Below are 16,753 nucleotides of genomic sequence, written 5' to 3'. Positions count from 1 at the left end.
TAAAACATAAGGCTTCTGCCCTGGCCGGTTGGCTCAGCGGTAGAGCGTCGGCCTAGCGTGCGGAGGACCCGGGTTCGATTCCCGGCCAGGGCACATAGGAGAAGCGCCCATTTGCTTCTCCACCCCTCCGCCGCGCTTTCCTCTCTGTCTCTCTCTTCCCCCTCCCGCAGCCAAGGCTCCACTGGAGCAAAGATGGCCCGGGCACTGGGGATGGCTCTGTGGCCTCTGCCCCAGGCGCTAGAGTGGCTCTGGTCGCAACATGGCGATGCCCAGGATGGGCAGAGCATCGCCCCCTGGTGGGCAGAGCGTCGCCCCATGGTGGGCGTGCCGGGTGGATCCTGGTCGGGCGCATGCGGGAGTCTGTCTGACTGTCTCTCCCTGTTTCCAGCTTCAGAAAAACGCAAAAAAAAAAAAAATAAAATAAGGCTTCTGGAGTCCCAGGTATTCTTCTTAAAGGACCCACACAGACTTACTCAAATTCACTTGCTGTAAGCTCCACTGCTGGAGTAGCATTCTCAAAAGGCATCAGGAACATATGGAGAGGAACTGAATTGTCTGGCATCAAACTAAGAGCTGGAGGGATAGCTTTTCCCAGACAGCAGTTCTGGCAGAGGCCATTGTACCTTTGCTGAGCACTTCAACCACAAAACTGCCATATCTAAGTATCCATCAGCCCTGCCCTGGTGATTCCCTGAGACCCCCACCCTACCACACTTGCAAACCCACCCAAGCTGTTTCCAGTGGCTTTTTTTATACAAACAGTCTGTCTTGACTCATATTTCAGACATTCCTAAAATCTCTCAAGCAGCATCTAACCTTAGTATGTCCCAAACCTCTTGCTAAGTTACCCCAGGTCCAACAGTAGCGGCAACTGGCCTTGGTTCATAACTTGGCCCCTTCTGGGTATCTACAAGCCCAGCACAAGTAGCAGTCATCTGCAGATCACTTTGAAGCTTGTGTCAGGTGGTCCCGGGCAGAACATATGAAGTGGTAAACCTTGGCCTGCACTTCCCAGGATACCCCAGAGCCACCTTTACAAGCCACACACTCAAGGGGCCATCTAAATCCTGTTCCTTGGGCTTGGCCTCTGCTAGCTGATCCTCCACAATGCTTGCAGCCAGCCAATCTGGGTGTAAATCCCTCTCATTGATGTGCCAACAACAATCAAGGCTCAACTGCAAAGCCTGCAAAAGAAAGGTGTACACAGCCCACAGAGGGAGTGCACATAGAGGGCCCAGTTCAGTTGACTGGAGAAGCTATGCCACTGGACCCTACAGGATACCTACTACATAAGGGCACTCTACCAAGCCTGGGAGACATAGTAGCTCTACCTGATATACAGAGAAAAACACAGGGAGGCTGCCAAGATGAGGAGACAAAGAAACATATCCCAAATGACGGAACAGAGCAAAACTCCAGAAAAAGAACTAAACAATATAGAGGCAAGCAATCTACCAGATGCAGAATTCAAAATACTGTTTATGAGGATGTTCAGTGAACTTAGAGGAAGAACAGATGAAACTCAGTGAGAACTTCAGCAAAGAAATAGGAGACATGAAAATGGAGATGAAAAACATAAAACAGAATCAGTCAGAAATGAAGAAAACAGTAACTGAAGTGGAGAATACATTACAGGGAATCAACAGTAGAGTAGATGATGCAGAGTACCAAATCAGACATTTGGATGATAACAAAGCAATCAGAAAGAAAAAGGACTCTTATAAAATGAGGATAGTATAAGGAGCCTCTGGGGCACTTCAAACGTACCAACATTCACATCATGGGAGTACCAGAAGGAGAAGAGAGAGAGTAAGGAGTTGAAAACCTATGTGAAAAATAAAATAATTATGGAAGACATTCCTAATCTGGTGAAGAAAATAGATATACAAGTCCAGCAAGCACAGAGAGTCCCATACAAGATGAACTCAAAGAAGCCTAAATCAAGATATATCACAATTAAAATGCAAAAGGTTAACGACAAAGAGAGAATCTTAAAAGCAGCACAAAAAAAGCAGTTATCTACAAAAGCTCTATCAACAGAAACTTTGCAGGTCAGAAGGGATTGGCACAAAATGTTCAAAGTGATGAAAAGCAAGAACCTAGAAGCAAGATTCCTTTACCCAGCAAAGCTATCATTTAGAACCAAAGGCCATTTTAAGAACTTCCCAAAGAAAAGCTAAAGGAGTTCATCACCACCAAACCAGTATTACATGAAACGTTAAAGGGTTTTCTTGCCTGACCAGGTGGTGGCACAGTGGATAGAGTGTTGGACTGGAACATGGAGGACACAGGTTCAAAACCCCAAGGTCGCTGGCTTGAGCGCAGGCTCATCCGGCTTGAGCACGGGGTCACTGGCTTGAGTGTGGGATCATAGACATGACCCCATGGTCACTGGCTTGAGCCCAAAGGTTGCTGGCTTGAGCCCAAGATGGCTGGTCTGCTGTAGCTGCCAATCAATCACTGAACAACAAAGGAGTTTTAATGAAGAATTGATGCTTCTCATCTCTCTCCCTTCCTGTCCCTATTTGTCCCTCTCTCTGACGCTCTCTGTCCAAAAAAAAAAAAAAAAGGATTTTCTTTCAGAAAAATAATAAAAAGATTAAAAATATGAACAAATAACAATAAATACGTATCTATTGACAAATGAATCTGGCCTGATCGGTGGTTGCACAGTGGATAGAGCATAGAACTGGGACACTGAGGACCCCAGTTTGAAACCTGAGGTCACCGGCTTGATCGTGGGATTATCAACATGATCCCAAGATTCCTGGCTTGAGCCTAAGGTTGCTGGCTTAGGCAAGGGGTCATTGGCTCGGCTGGAGCCCCCAAGTCAAGACATGCATGAACAACTAAAGTGACACAACTACGAATTGATGCTTCTCTCATCTCTCTTCCTTCTTCATCTCTCTTTCTCAGAAAAAAAAATCTTTAAAATATGCCAAAATAATTGAAGAAGCAAAACAGAAACAGACTCAGAGATACAGAGGACATTCTGACAGTTGCCAGCTGGGAGGGGGCTTGGGGGAATGGGTGAAAACATTGAAGGGATTAAGAAGTACAATTTGGTTGTTACACAATAGTTATAGGGGTGTAAAGTACAACACAGAGAGTATAATAGTATTTTAGTAACTATGTAGAGTCAGATGGGTATGAGATTTATTGGGATGATCACTTAGTAAATTATATAATGTCTAATCATTTAAGTGTACACCTGAAACTAATATAATATTGTATGTCAGCTGTAGTTGAAAATAAAAATGATTAAAAGAAAGAAATGAGAGAGAGGATATTACTATTGACTCTACTGAAATAAAAAGAATTATTAGAAAGTAATATGAACAATTTTATGTCATCAAATTGGTAACATAAATGAAATGGACATATTTCTAGAATTGTAGAACCTAACAAAACTAAGTCAGAAAGAAATAAAAAATCTGAATAGCCCTATACCTAATAAGGATACTGAATCAATAATCATATAATCTCCAAGCAAAGAAGAGGGTAGGAACCAATGCTTCCCTAGTGAATTCTGCCAAACATTCAAAGAACTAATGTCAATCTTTCTCAAAAAAAAATTTTTTTTTGGTATTTTTCTGAAGTGAGAAGCGAGGAAACAGATAGACTCCTGCATGCGCCTGACCGGGATTCACCCGGCATGCCCACTAGGGGGCATTGCTCTGCCCATCTGGGGTGTTGCTCCAGTGGAGCCTTGGCTGGGGAAGAGGAAGAGAGAGATAAGGGAAAGGGTAGAGAAGCAGATGGGCACTTTTCCTGTGTACCCTGGCTGGGAATCGAACCTGGGATTTCCACACATTGGGCCAACATTCTACCACTGAGCCAACCAGCCAGGGCTTCAATTTTTTTAATTTGAAGAGGAGGGTACTTCCAAACTTATTCTATGAAACTATCATTACCCTGATACCAAAGCCGCACAAAGACACTACAAGAAAACTCCAGACTCAGTACTTTTTATGAACATTAATGCAAAAATTCTCAACAAATAGTAGCAAAAAGAATTCAACATTTTTAAATGATTATATATGACCAAGTGATATTTGTTCGTGGAATGCAAGAATAGTTCAACATAAGGAAATTGATCAGTATAATATGCCACATTAACAGAATGAAAGGGAAAAGCCATTGGACCCTGACTAAAGCATTGTCCCAGTGGTCCAATGTCACAGGTTTCATCCCTGGTCAGGGCACATATGAGAAGCAATCAGTGAGTACACACAACTAAATGAACACCTAAGTGAAATAACAAGTTGATGCTTCTTCTCTCTCTCTCTCTCCCTTCTTCTCTCTCTCTCTCAGTGGGAAAAAACAAACTTTTTTAAGCAACATGATTGATGTAGAAAAAACATTTGAAAAAATTTAATATTCTTTCATTGTAAAAACACTCAAAAACTAGGTAGGAATAGAAGAAAACTACCTCAACTTAACAAATGCCCACAGCAAACATACTCAGTGGTAAAAGACTGAAAGTATTTTTACTACAATCAGGAACAAAGCAAGAATCCCTGCTTTCACTTCTATTCAATAAAGTACTAGAAGTTCTAGCCAGAGCAGTTCAGCAAGAAAAAAAAATTAAAGTTATCTAAATTAGAAAAAAAAGGTAAAATTATCTTTTTCTGAAGATGGTATTATGTTATATCATATATAGAAAAGCCTAAGGTTTTCACATACACAAAAAAATCTTAGAATAAATGAACTCAGCAAAGTAGCAGAATACAAAATCAGCACACAAAAATTAGTTACATTGCCCTGGCCGGTTAGCTCAATGGTAGAGCGTCGGCCTGGCGTGTGGGAGTCCCAGGTTCGATTCCCGGCCAGGGCACACAGGAGAAGCACCCATCTGCTTCTCCACCCCTCCCCCTCTTCTTCCTTTCTGTCTCTCTCTTCCCCTCCCGCAGCCAAGGCTCCATTGGAGCAAAATTTGCCCGGGCGCTGAGGATGGCTCTGTGGCCTCTGCCTCAGGCGCTAGAATGGCTCTGATTGCGGCAGAGTGACGCCCCAGATGGGCAGAGCATCGCCCCCTGGTGGGCGTACCAGGTGGATCCTGTCGGGCGCATGTGGGAGTCTGTCTGACTGCCTCCCTGTTTCCAACTTCAGAAAAATACCAAAAAAAAAAAAAAAATCAGTTACATTTCTATGCGTGAACAATGAACAATTTGAAAAGGAAATTACAAAAACAATTTTATGTATAATATCATCAAAAAGAATAAAATACCTAGGAATTAATCAAGAAAGTGAATTTTTCACTAAAAACTAGAAAGCATTGCTAAATAAAGAAGACATAAATCAATGGAAACACATTTCATGTTCATAGATTGGAAGACAGTATTGTTAGAATATCAATACTACCCAAAGCATCTTTAGAGTCAGTGCAATATCTATCAAAATGTCAATGATGTATCCTGAAAAATAGAAAAAAAGCCACTATAAGGTTCATACAGAATCTCAAGGAACCCTGGATAGCCAAATTAGTCTTGAAAAGGAAGGAAGAAAAAAACTGTGGAACTCACATTTCCTGATTTTAGACTGCTACAAAGCTACAATAATCAATACAGTATTGCATTTGGATAAAAAGAGACATCTAGACCAATGGACTAAAATAAACCCTCACATATATGATTAAATGATTGACAGATGTGCAAAGATCATTTAAAGGGGAAAGCAGAGGCTTTTCAAGAAATGGCAGTGGGAAAACTGGATATCTACATGCAGAAGAACGAAGTTAGACCCTTACCTAATACAATATGCAAAAATTAACTCAAAATGAGTCAAGGACCTAAATGTAAGACCTAACATAATAAAACTCAGAAGAAAACATAGGGCAAAAGCTTCAGGACAGTGGATTTGGCAGTGATTTCTTGGATATGACAGCAAAGACACAGAAAACAAAAGAAAAAATAGGTAAATGGAATTCATGAAATTAAAAACTATTGTGCGTCAAAAGACACTATGAACAAAGTAAAAAAGGCAACCCACAAAATAGGAGAAAATATTTATAAATTGTGTATCTGATAAGGGATTCATTTCCAGAATACATAGGAACTCCTAAAACTTAACAGAAGGACTACAACCCAATTCAAACATAGGCAGCGAACTCAAACAGACATTTTTCCAAAGAAGTATAAAATCTTAAAAAAAAAATAATGGAAGTAGCCCAACTGTCCAACAGTGGATGAATGGATAAGCAAAATGTGATATATGCATACAGTGAAATATTATTCAGCCTTAAAAAGAAGGGAAATTCTGTAATAGCCCACAACAGATAAACCTTGATGGCATTATGCTAAATGAAACAAGGCAATCACAAGAAAGCAAATATTGTATGATTCCAGTTACCTGAAGTTCTTAGAGTAGTCAAAATCATAGACAGAGGGTAGAATGGGAGTTCCCATGGGCTTACTGTTTAATGGATGTAGAGTTTCAATTTTACAGATGAAAAGAGTTATAGGGATGCTGACCTGTGGAGGTGCAGTGGATAAAGCATCGACCGGAAATGCTGAGGTCACCTGTTCAAAAACCCAGGCTTGTCTGGTCAAGGCACATATGAAAAGCAACTACTAGGAGTTGATGCTTCCTACTCCTCCCCCCCTTTCTCTCTCTCCTCTCTCTAAAATCAAGAGTTATGGGGATGGACGGTGGTAGTGATTGCACAGCCATATGAATTCAGTGCCACTGAACTCTAGTGTAAAAATGGTTACAGTGGTATTATGTTAAGTATATTGTATTGCAATTTAAAAACTTGCCAAGAGAAAAAATTTACATAATAAGATACCCTTAGAACATTGCCTAAGTTCTTATATACGTAGAGGTTTTAGTGGTTGAAATTCTTTAAATAGTATTTTGATTTATTTAAACAGATTATATCAAAAATAACATGAATTGACCTTGGTTATTATCTGGAAATTATGTTCTTTGTTTTCCTTTACTGATTTCTCTTGGTGTGACTATCCATATGGATAGATCATATTTAACTTTGTGTTGACTTTTACTTTTCTCACCCATTACATTGAAACAGCCTTACTGTTTGCAGAGAGAGTAGGGAGAAGTATTAAATGAAACTCTGGAAGTATAATTTATTGCTAATGTTCTTTTGTTTTCAAAATGTGAATCCAGAACCATTTAGACTCTTAAGACATTCTCCTTTTAAATCCTGTCCCAAAATATTCTAGGCAGACGAAAGCAGTAGGACAATATTAACATCAAAGCTGGAGTTTATATTTTTGAAATTTAAATACAGCTTAATTTAAATCTAAGGACAGAATGTCTTGATAAACATCAAGAAGGAAAACTTTTCATATTTCATCTTTTAAAAAGAGACTGTCAAGGAGGGAACACTTAAGGATTTGGTATGCCGCTCTGTAAAGTACAGTACATGACTGTCTAACTACCGTGCTGTACATTTGAAACTAACACAGAGTAATATTAATGTAAATCGTAATTGAAAACTAGAAAAAAATTTAAAAGACTCTTGGTATAATTTGGGAGTCTTTTTTTTTTATAAGATTTTTATTTTATTGCGTTAGAGAGAGAGGGAGAGAGATCACAGTTACTTCACTTTAGTTCATTGATTGCTTCCCATATGTGCCTGGACCAGGCAAGCCCCAGGTTTTTGATCCAGTGAGCTCCGTGTTCCAGGTTAATGCTCTGTTCACTGCGCCATTGTAGGTTAGGGTCATCTGGGAACCTTTTAGATATACAGACTACATATTTTTACCTAATTTTTAAAAATATTTCTGAGAATTTTTAATTGCAAAATTCCATGGAAAATAACATGAGGGCATTTGTATGTCCAAGTGGGAGACTGTACTTATATTGTGTTTTTATGTGTGAATTTGAATGAATATTAAAAGCACAGAGTATGTATGTTTTACTATTTCCTTGCAATTTTCTGTAGCAGGTTTTATCTTGCAAAGATTCTGCTATAACAGTCCTCACAGTAAGAAAGTTCATTTTCATTTGGTTAATTCACTTATTTAGCACCTCCGAAATTTCTGCCCATATCATCAACACCCCAGCCTGAGAGACGGCAGCCGCCCCAGAGACGACATTCCATTGAAAAGGAGACGCCCACTAACGTGAGACAGTTTCTGCCGCCGTCCAGGCAGAGCTCCCGGTCTCTGGTAAGTAACGAGAAGGCCGCACAGTAACTGAAGGAACAGTTAGAGGGCCCGTAATCATTCTCTTTCTTGAGATGATAATTAGGAGAAAAATTTCCAAGGGTTAGAGTGAACTTTAAATTACCTTAATTGTTTTTAATAGCTAAAGAAAACTACCCCTAACAGCAACCTAAATGAAATATGGCCATTCTTTGTTCACTTAAAGCACCTTGTTTTTCCCCAAAAGAATTATCAGTGGTTGAAAGTATAGGTTATTAAAGAAATATTTTCTTCCTTTTAAAGGGTATTAATCCATTTAAAAATTGTTAAAAACTAATTTAAAAAAAACTTAGCAAAGTCTGGCTACAGTAGACTATTTATTGTACCAGGGGAGAATTTTGATCCATTAGAAACCATTGTTCATTGTTTCCAAGTATGTTTTGGAGCCGAAGCTGCTGTTTGGACTGGTTGACAGTTTTTGCGGCTTTCCAGAAACTTTTGGATTCATGTGGTGGCCACTCATTTCTGAGAACAGTGGGACATAGGACACAGGCCCTGCCAGGAGGAATAGGTACACCAGCCAGAGGAGGTCTGCAGAGATTCTTCTGTAGTCTCTCTTGACTTCTGAAGTATTTGTAGGCAAGATGTGAGGCTTCAGTCAATAGATTTACTGGCAACCTAGCAGCTAGTGTTTTTTCAGATACTCATGAATAAAAAAAAAACTGGAATATGCTTAGTGCATATTTTAAGGCTCTGATGAACACTCAAAAGTAGAGGGAGATAGTGGGTTATTGTGAAGACACGAAGTTTGAACAGAGCTTACAGTGTTGAAATTTGGTCAGTTATCTCTGCTCCCAAACAATACAATTAAAGATTTGATGATTTTATAGCAATTCCCAACAGGATTCCTCTTAACTCCTAAATAACACTGATACTTGATGAAATACAGCAGGAAAACAGAGCTCTAACCACACAGGTTCAGACTTAAAATCTGAAGACTTTTGTTAATGCAAGTAAGTTATTGCTTTAGCAAAACTTATTACAGTTACCGTTCCAACTTAAAAATATGTAGGAAGCAGCTCCTCAGTGATTTTTCACAAGTCTGATAATAGAGTTTTCTCTTCACACGGCTTTTTCTGGAAGACAGTTTAGTATTTAGATATGTACCTGGCCTTGTGGTCATATGATATCATTGTTGAGGTTAGACATAAATTTTAAAATTATTAACCAACTATCAGATCCACTACGAAGAAGTTTCAGATAGGAATAGCAGTTTTGCCAAGAAAGACTATCAGTTCGCATCAAGGGCGCGTGAAGTGTATTTCCTGGCAAGGGGTGGCATGCGGTTGGTGGGTCTGTGAGTGGTTTTCATGGAGAAGAGAGCCAAGTGAAACCAGTCTGCAGTCACTAAGAAGGGTCTCAGCGAAAGGCACTGGGTGGTACCTCTGGTTAGTACTGGACTCGGGTTCCACAGAACCGGCTTCCTCCAGGGACCTCTGGGCACCAGCTGAGAGAAAATAACATCCAGGTCAGGTAGTGACCTTTCTTGTTAGTAGCTTACCTCAAGAAACCCATCAGATTACACTTGTCTGTGTAGTGCCCTCTAGCTTGATGAGTAATGTTTTTTCGGTATCATAATTAAAATTTTCAGCTACATTTTAGAAACCAGGAATCATTTTGTGTTTGTAATCCCTTTAATGAAAATGGCGGAAATGTCTTTGTTGTTATTCACTTATTTTTATTGTATCTCCCTCCCTTTCTTTAGGATGTTTAAAAGTGTGATTTTTTTTTTTTCATCATTTGATCAAATGATTGAGGGTGATGCCCATCTAAATGAAAGGCTGCTTGCTTGTCTCTGAAGTACCTCACCCGGGGGGCAGGGGCCTGCGTGATGCAGTTAGTTCCCTGCGCTCTGGATAGCAGGCTCTTGCCCCATCCTGCATCCCGGCCCGACCTAGGAAACTCAGTGTTCACTGGACAACCAGTTAGCAAACCTGAAGCTCAGGTCTTTGCTGTGTAAACACAGTATTTACAACATCTGGGTACAGAGACTGGTGTGGACACACGAGTGGAATCGACCGTTAACATCCTGTGTGGTGTTTTTGTTTTTGTTTCATTTTTCTTTCATGCTCTGTAATCACTATTTGTGGGTCACTCATGTTCAGCATTATTTTCTCCTTTTCTTTCCCACTGCCATTTTCTCTTCCCTTATCTATTGCTCAGGTTCCTAGGATACCCAGTGTATGGCCCAGGACGCCTTTCCGACCACTTTACTCTACCATCCAAACCGCTTCTCTGCTCGGCTCTCATCCCTTTGAAGCCGCCGTGTTTGGGGTAGCAGGGGCTATGTATTATCTGTGTGAGAGAGCTTTTATCAGCAGGTGGAAATCCTCCAAGGTTGGCCTCTTTCTGCTGGTTCTGGGAATTACTGCACTCTATCTCTTTGACAGTGATACCTCAGCTCCTGCACTCTGCGAGAATTAACAGCTTAGATGGGCACTTGGCTTCTGATCATTGATTCCAATCTTTTTAGGATGCATAGATCATACCACCATCTCAGTTGAGAAGAAATAACTTTGAAAGGACAACAAACTCAAAATGCAGCATCAGATTATAGGGAACTGTGAGCGTGTGTCTTTCAACAGCCCCGTTGTATAGCAGGGGGAATGTCAGCTCCTTCTCTGTATCAGAGGCACTCTGAGAGCCTGTGGGCGCTGCCTGCCAGGCTGGGTCACCCCGGGCTCTGCCTCCCACAGAGCCCTGTCATTGCCTGTGTCTGCTCACTGCACCCTGAGCCCTGAGGGCTGCGGACCCATAGCATGTGTCCCCCTGGGCCCAGAGAATCTTTCTCTCCCCAGCACCTTTCATAAAGCTGGTTGTGATGGTCATGTTGGTATGTGATTTTTATGACAACCTACTTCTTTGTAGAGAGAAATTTTAAGTTATCTTTTTATTGATATTATTTTCTTTTTTATTGAATTTATTGTGGTGACATTGGTCAATAAAATTATATAGGTTTCAGGTGTACAATTCTATAGTACATACATCGTCTGTATTATTTTAAATATTTTAAGTAATCCTGCAGTTTATAGTTGTTTTTGAGGTTTTCATACAGATTTTTTTTTTCTTTCTTTTGAGAAAGACAAGAATGTCAAGTTGTTCCTATATGTGCCCTGACCAGCAATCTCCGTTCTCTTGGATGATGCTCTAACCAACCAGGCTGTCTGGCCAGGATTTAATTTTTATTGATTTTTAGAGAGATAGAAAGAGGAAGGGAGGGAGAGGGCAGGGGGAAGAGAAGCATTCATTTGTTGTTCCACTCAGTCATGCATTCTTTAGTTGCTTCCCGTGTGTGCCCTGCCGGGGGATCGAACCTACAACCTTGTCCTTTCTGGACGACACTCTTAACTGACTGAGCTAACCGACCAGGGCCCAGAATGTATTTTTTTACAGAAAGTGTAATAATTTCCAAAGCCCTGGACTCTAATGAAGCTGCCCACCCTCAGTGCAGTGCATGCTGCTGACCAGTGTTGGCACGGCCTTTCCTGTCCTGCCTCATCCAGGTCCCTCATTTACTAAACACATCTTTGACAAGTGAGCCAGCGGCTGGCTTCATTATTATTCTTTATTTCCCATTTTGATTTAGAAAAGAAATTGTAAATGTAAACGAGAAACAACAAATCCCTTTCCCTGCGTATTTGTCATGAGATATACAATAGAATAAATCTCTGATCTTTTCCCCGTGTTTATATCTGGCCAGCTGGGTAGTACAATCAAGTGCAGGGATGGCATTTTAACTGCTGTCACTACTGCTATTACTGAAGATCTCTCGAAATTTTTATTTTATTATCAGTCCTCTCAAATACAGATATCTGTATACTAAATCCATGTTATTTTAGGCAAAGAATTCACTTCCAAGTTTTAAAGTTAAATTTGGAAAAGGAAAAGAGTAATTAAATATAATAGTTGCTGTTTTTATTTTAATCTGCCTTCAGTTTAAAAACAAAAAACGTTGTTTTGAATAATTTAATTTTTTTTAATTTACTGATTAATTTTAGAGAGAGAAAGGAAGAGAGAGAAAAACATCAATTTGTGTTCCACTTATTTATGCATTCATTGGTTGATTCTTGTGTGTGAGGCTCCAACCAGCTGAGCTGGTTGGACAAATTTTAAGTATCTGCTACTTAGTTATGAAGTTTTTGCTAATCAAGAACACTATATAAAATATGACTACACCCAATTCTCTCTGTGGCTCAGTAACCAAATTACACATTTTGCTCTTTAGTTGCTGTGCCACCTAATTCTGACTCCTTTGAATGGTAAATGTAACCAAACTCATGAAAAGAAACTTTGTAATTTTAGTGACACTATAGAAGTAAGTTCTAAACTTAAAGGCACATCTGCTGCTATAGCACATTATAATCATTATTAGAACACTTTAGAATTTAGCTTCCCTTTCCTAAATTTGAGAGTCATTTTGAAGCACAGAGAAGCAAGGGAATTACAGAGTTCTGCTACTCTAGTGCTTGTAGTCCACGTCTTGCCGTGAAAATGAGTTTAGTGCTCGCGTGGGAGAAGCAAGCCCAGCGTCACCATGGGAGGGGGCTCTCGCTCCCCCCCACCCACCCCCCGTGAGAACCCTGAGTGCCCTTTATTTTTGGAGCATTAGTATCTCAGCATGATCTTTTAAGGTTTAATTTGGCTTTGGGGATGTTAAATCAATATTTTTTTGTCAATTAAAAAAAATGAAAACTAGTAATTCTTTATTATTTTCTTTCATGTTGCATTAAAGTTTTGTTGTCCTTGGGAAAGCACCAGAATTAAAACATTAGCATTTGTCCTGGTAGAAGTTATATCTTCTAAAGGGTAACCCAAGTTGAAATTTTTAAAAAGAAAAGAACACGAAAAAAATCTACAATTTTCTACTATATCCTGCTAAGTACTGGATTTGCAAGTGGTTCAGAACAGTGAGTGGAAAGTGTGGCTCCGACTGAGGAAGAGAGAACTGAAGGCCGTCGGGGTGTCCCCGTGCCAGTGGGTCCTTGCTGTAGAAAGGGTCCCCCCTGCCAGCCCAGGCATTCGTGTTGTCACGTTAATTAAGTTGGCACTATGTGCCATCTCCTTAGCATGCACAACAACAAATCTCTGTTATTTGCTAGATTTATACATTATTTTGTTCTAAGTCAGCAATTTTGTCACAGAGTTAACTGTCCAAAAATGTGCCACAGTCGTACTCACAACTGATGAATGAAAATTACCACCAAAAAAGTTCTGTGAGATATGTTCAGAGCTCAGAAAAGCTGTCATGCAGATGTGTGCAGCCAACAATACTTACCTAGAGAGGTTTTAATGGCCTAATCTTCCCAGAGACCTTGTCTCAGGGTGGAGCCAGACAAGGTAGATATTGGACATGCCCATTTACTCCTATTATTTTTGAAATCCTTTCCTACTGAAAGAAAGTTATGTGACGGTGATTTTTTTTAAGTGTTTTAGACATCTTAGAGGGAAGTGATATCATCTCTCTGAATAGTCTATTTTCCCAGCCTCCAAATACTAGGTTCTTCATCTTAATAACTCAGGTGCAGTTTTTTTTCCCCAAACATTTTTAAGCAAATTTAACCTTCCTTAAGTTAGCTTGAAAAGAGACAATTTAGTATTGATTGTCAGTAAAAACCAGTAGTTCTTCAACCCACTTTTTTTTTTTTTAGTAAATGCTAATGTTTATCAGCTTTACAACCTAGATTTGTTTTTGTTTTTCTCTGATTGAAAGACAGAACTGAATGTTAAAACTGCATTCGTAGTCATGTGCTTTCTCATTTGGCTTGTTTGATTCCAGAATGCCTGTGAGCAGTACTATTGTGTGTGTGTGGGAGTGAATTATAATGTGTTTGTGCCGAGAACATTAAGTTTCAGTGTCACTACGCTACAATGGCCCTTGTGAAGCCTGGCAGGGTGCAAATACACAAGACTGTTCTGTCTTTCTATTAGATCCACCAATCAAGAGCAGGCCGGATGGGGAGCAGATGGGTGTTAGGCTCTTTATTCAGTGGGATCAGTTACATCAACATCTTCCTCAGCTGTTTTTAGGGGAACTATTAACATAAGAGAGCCAACATAAATATTTATTGTGAAATTCTTCTGACTTTTTCCCCACATCTTTCAGTGCTGACTGTGAATTCAGTAGTTGTTTAAAAGTAATAAGAGAAGTCTGGAGCGCTCTGGGTCAGCCTGCAGGGATTGCCTTTTGGCTGTAAACTGCACCAGTAGTTACGTGTCCCAATGCCACTCCTGCCATTAGGGTTTTTCAAGGTGTGCTGATGTAACGACCACTGTGCTTCTCAGTATAAATTACTAACCACCCTCTTTTGGCTATTCTGGGTACCACAAACCAGTTTTAAAAATAGTACTAATGCTGTTGATTTGCTATTTATCTATTAGCATACGGTATACAACAGAATATTAAATAGTGTCTTTGCATAATCATAGGAGACAACTGATATAAAGTTGGTTTAGAACAAAATATTTTTCAAGATTTCAATGCACAGATACATAGCTAAACAAATGTGAAGTACTTTCACTTTTTGGAAACGTCAATAAGTCCCCATGGTCCCAAAAGGTTTTTGCCAACTGTTGTCTTGGTGTAATTCAAAATTATGTGGTCCCCAGAGTAAGCCAGCTCTGCTCCAGTGTTCATTGAGGCCTCTTTTCTTCTCTGAAGCTACTAACCAGGTGTCTGATCTAAAGGGAAATTTGCAATGCCAGCAAAGGGGGTGGGAGTTTCTTATTCATGTGGAATTTTGAATTTCAGGAGGAATTCTGCTACCCAGTGGAATGCCTCGCTCTTACTGTGGAGGAAGTGATGCATATTCGCCAGGTCCTGGTGAAGGCAGAACTGGAGAAATACCAACAATATAAAGATGTCTACACTGCCCTGAAAAAAGGAAAGGTAGAGCTGTTTCAAGTTGATTAATCAGCAGGGTTAGCAGAAGGGTCACTCACAGGCAAGGTCTCCTGAGGGAGCTCTCTGCCACCCAGATGGTACAGGACGCACAGGGGATTGTAGGCGGTAAGAGGCTTACTCTGCAGAAGTCAGTTCCTGTTCTGCCAAGGGGAGTGTTTTCTCCCTTAGAAATGAAAACTTCTGGAAGGTTTAAAACAGCCATAATAAATAATGGTGTGCCTTCATTAAACCATGTCTGCATTTAGTCATTACACAAGGAAGACTTGTTCAGAACTTCCTTCCGATTGCTTCCATGACGGTGAGACTAGAGAGCGGTGGCCTTTTATTACTTTGTAAAAGTAAAATCGTAATTAAATATAAAGATATATTTTAATTGTCACAGAGCCAAACATAAAAACAGGGGTTTTGAATTATTTCTTCCTTCCATGTACTAACCTTCCCCAATGTATGAATGTAAAGTGTAATCAACCATCTAAATTAGGAAATTAATTGTTGGCGATGCCTTGTTTTCTCCTTTTACATTTAAATTTCTAGCTTTGCTTTTGTTGCCGAACCAGGAGATTTTCCTTCTTTACCTGGTCGTACACCTGTCAGTTCTGTAAGAGGTAAGGTTGTTGTTGCTTTTTTTGTAATTGATGACAGTAGTCAAAGAAGTGTCAGTTAACTTTATTGTTTCATCATTTTTCTGCACAGGAACAATATTAAAAATAATCTTTTATTATATTGTGCTATGCTTGTGGGTGAGGAATAATGATTTCTTCAAAAGAGTGGATCAAACAATTATTTGGTATTAAACCTAGAAAATGTTTCTCTTCATTTATTTCTTTTACATAACCAAGATAATTCTATAATAATATGTCATGTTTGAACAGAAAAAAAATAGATGTGATTGTCATGTGACCCTTAGTTAGACAAATATTAAAATTCCAGATGTAAGTTTATCCTTTTATAGGAAACAGTATAAGACTAAAGTTTTACAGATTATCTTCTTTGGCAATCCACAGTAGTATCAATTTTCTATATTCTGATAGAAGAACCAGAGAGTTTTTTCAATTTATTGTAGAAATTCACAACCATGTAGCCATTGGCTTCTCTCTAATCCTCCAATCACATCTTTGGTATCATGCTAAGTAATAATACTTCTGATTTTGTACACAGGCCCGTGTGCTCACAGTGTTGCAAAAAGGTAAGCTAAACTGGTGAAATATAACAATATTAATTTTAATAGACTGACTTTTTAACAGTACTGCTCATTCTCAGTTTTATTTGGGATGATAGATGCGGCTGCCATCCAAGCCATATTCCACTCTTCCTATCTTTTCATTGGGACCTTCTGCATCGCAAAGAGGGGAAAGTATGAGGCCCGAGAAACCTCCCCTTAGCCACCACCGGCCACTTCGGAGCATCGCCAGGTGAGCAGGAGGCCTGGGTCTGCAGAGCATCCTTTGTAAAGGAATGACTTGTGGTGGTGCGTGGCAAGGATTTGGCTCGAGAGGGTTTGGGTTGGTTGGTTGATGTTACTATAGTTGTTTTTTGTGTGTGTGACAGAGAGAGAGAGAGAGAGAGAGAGAGACAGATAGGGACAGACAGGAAGGGAGAGAGATGAGAAGCATCAGTAGTAGTTGCGACACCTTAGTTGATCATTGATTGCTTTCTCATATGTGCCTTGACCAGGAGGCTA

The 16,753-nt window shown here is 39.8% G+C and overlaps 1 protein-coding gene across 2 annotated transcripts in view; it reads left to right on the top strand.

The window, feature by feature from the left end:
- Positions 1-16,753, top strand: part of SPIRE1 (spire type actin nucleation factor 1) — a 263,080-nt gene that overhangs the window by 242,031 nt on the left and 4,296 nt on the right. The window contains exons 11-16 of one of the 2 annotated variants that reach the window (XM_066353336.1): positions 7,993-8,135; positions 10,335-10,508; positions 14,920-15,057; positions 15,607-15,677; positions 16,231-16,258; positions 16,351-16,484. In XM_066353336.1, the coding sequence (XP_066209433.1) occupies positions 7,993-8,135; positions 10,335-10,508; positions 14,920-15,057; positions 15,607-15,677; positions 16,231-16,258; positions 16,351-16,484 (688 nt within the window). The remainder of the gene's footprint in view (positions 1-7,992; positions 8,136-10,334; positions 10,509-14,919; positions 15,058-15,606; positions 15,678-16,230; positions 16,259-16,350; positions 16,485-16,753) is intronic. The other variant, XM_066353337.1, reaches the window with a different exon arrangement.

This window comes from Saccopteryx leptura, chromosome 11 (assembly GCF_036850995.1).
Source record: "Saccopteryx leptura isolate mSacLep1 chromosome 11, mSacLep1_pri_phased_curated, whole genome shotgun sequence".
Taxonomy (NCBI): domain Eukaryota; kingdom Metazoa; phylum Chordata; class Mammalia; order Chiroptera; family Emballonuridae; genus Saccopteryx; species Saccopteryx leptura.
This window is presented reverse-complemented; position numbering and strand designations above follow the sequence as displayed.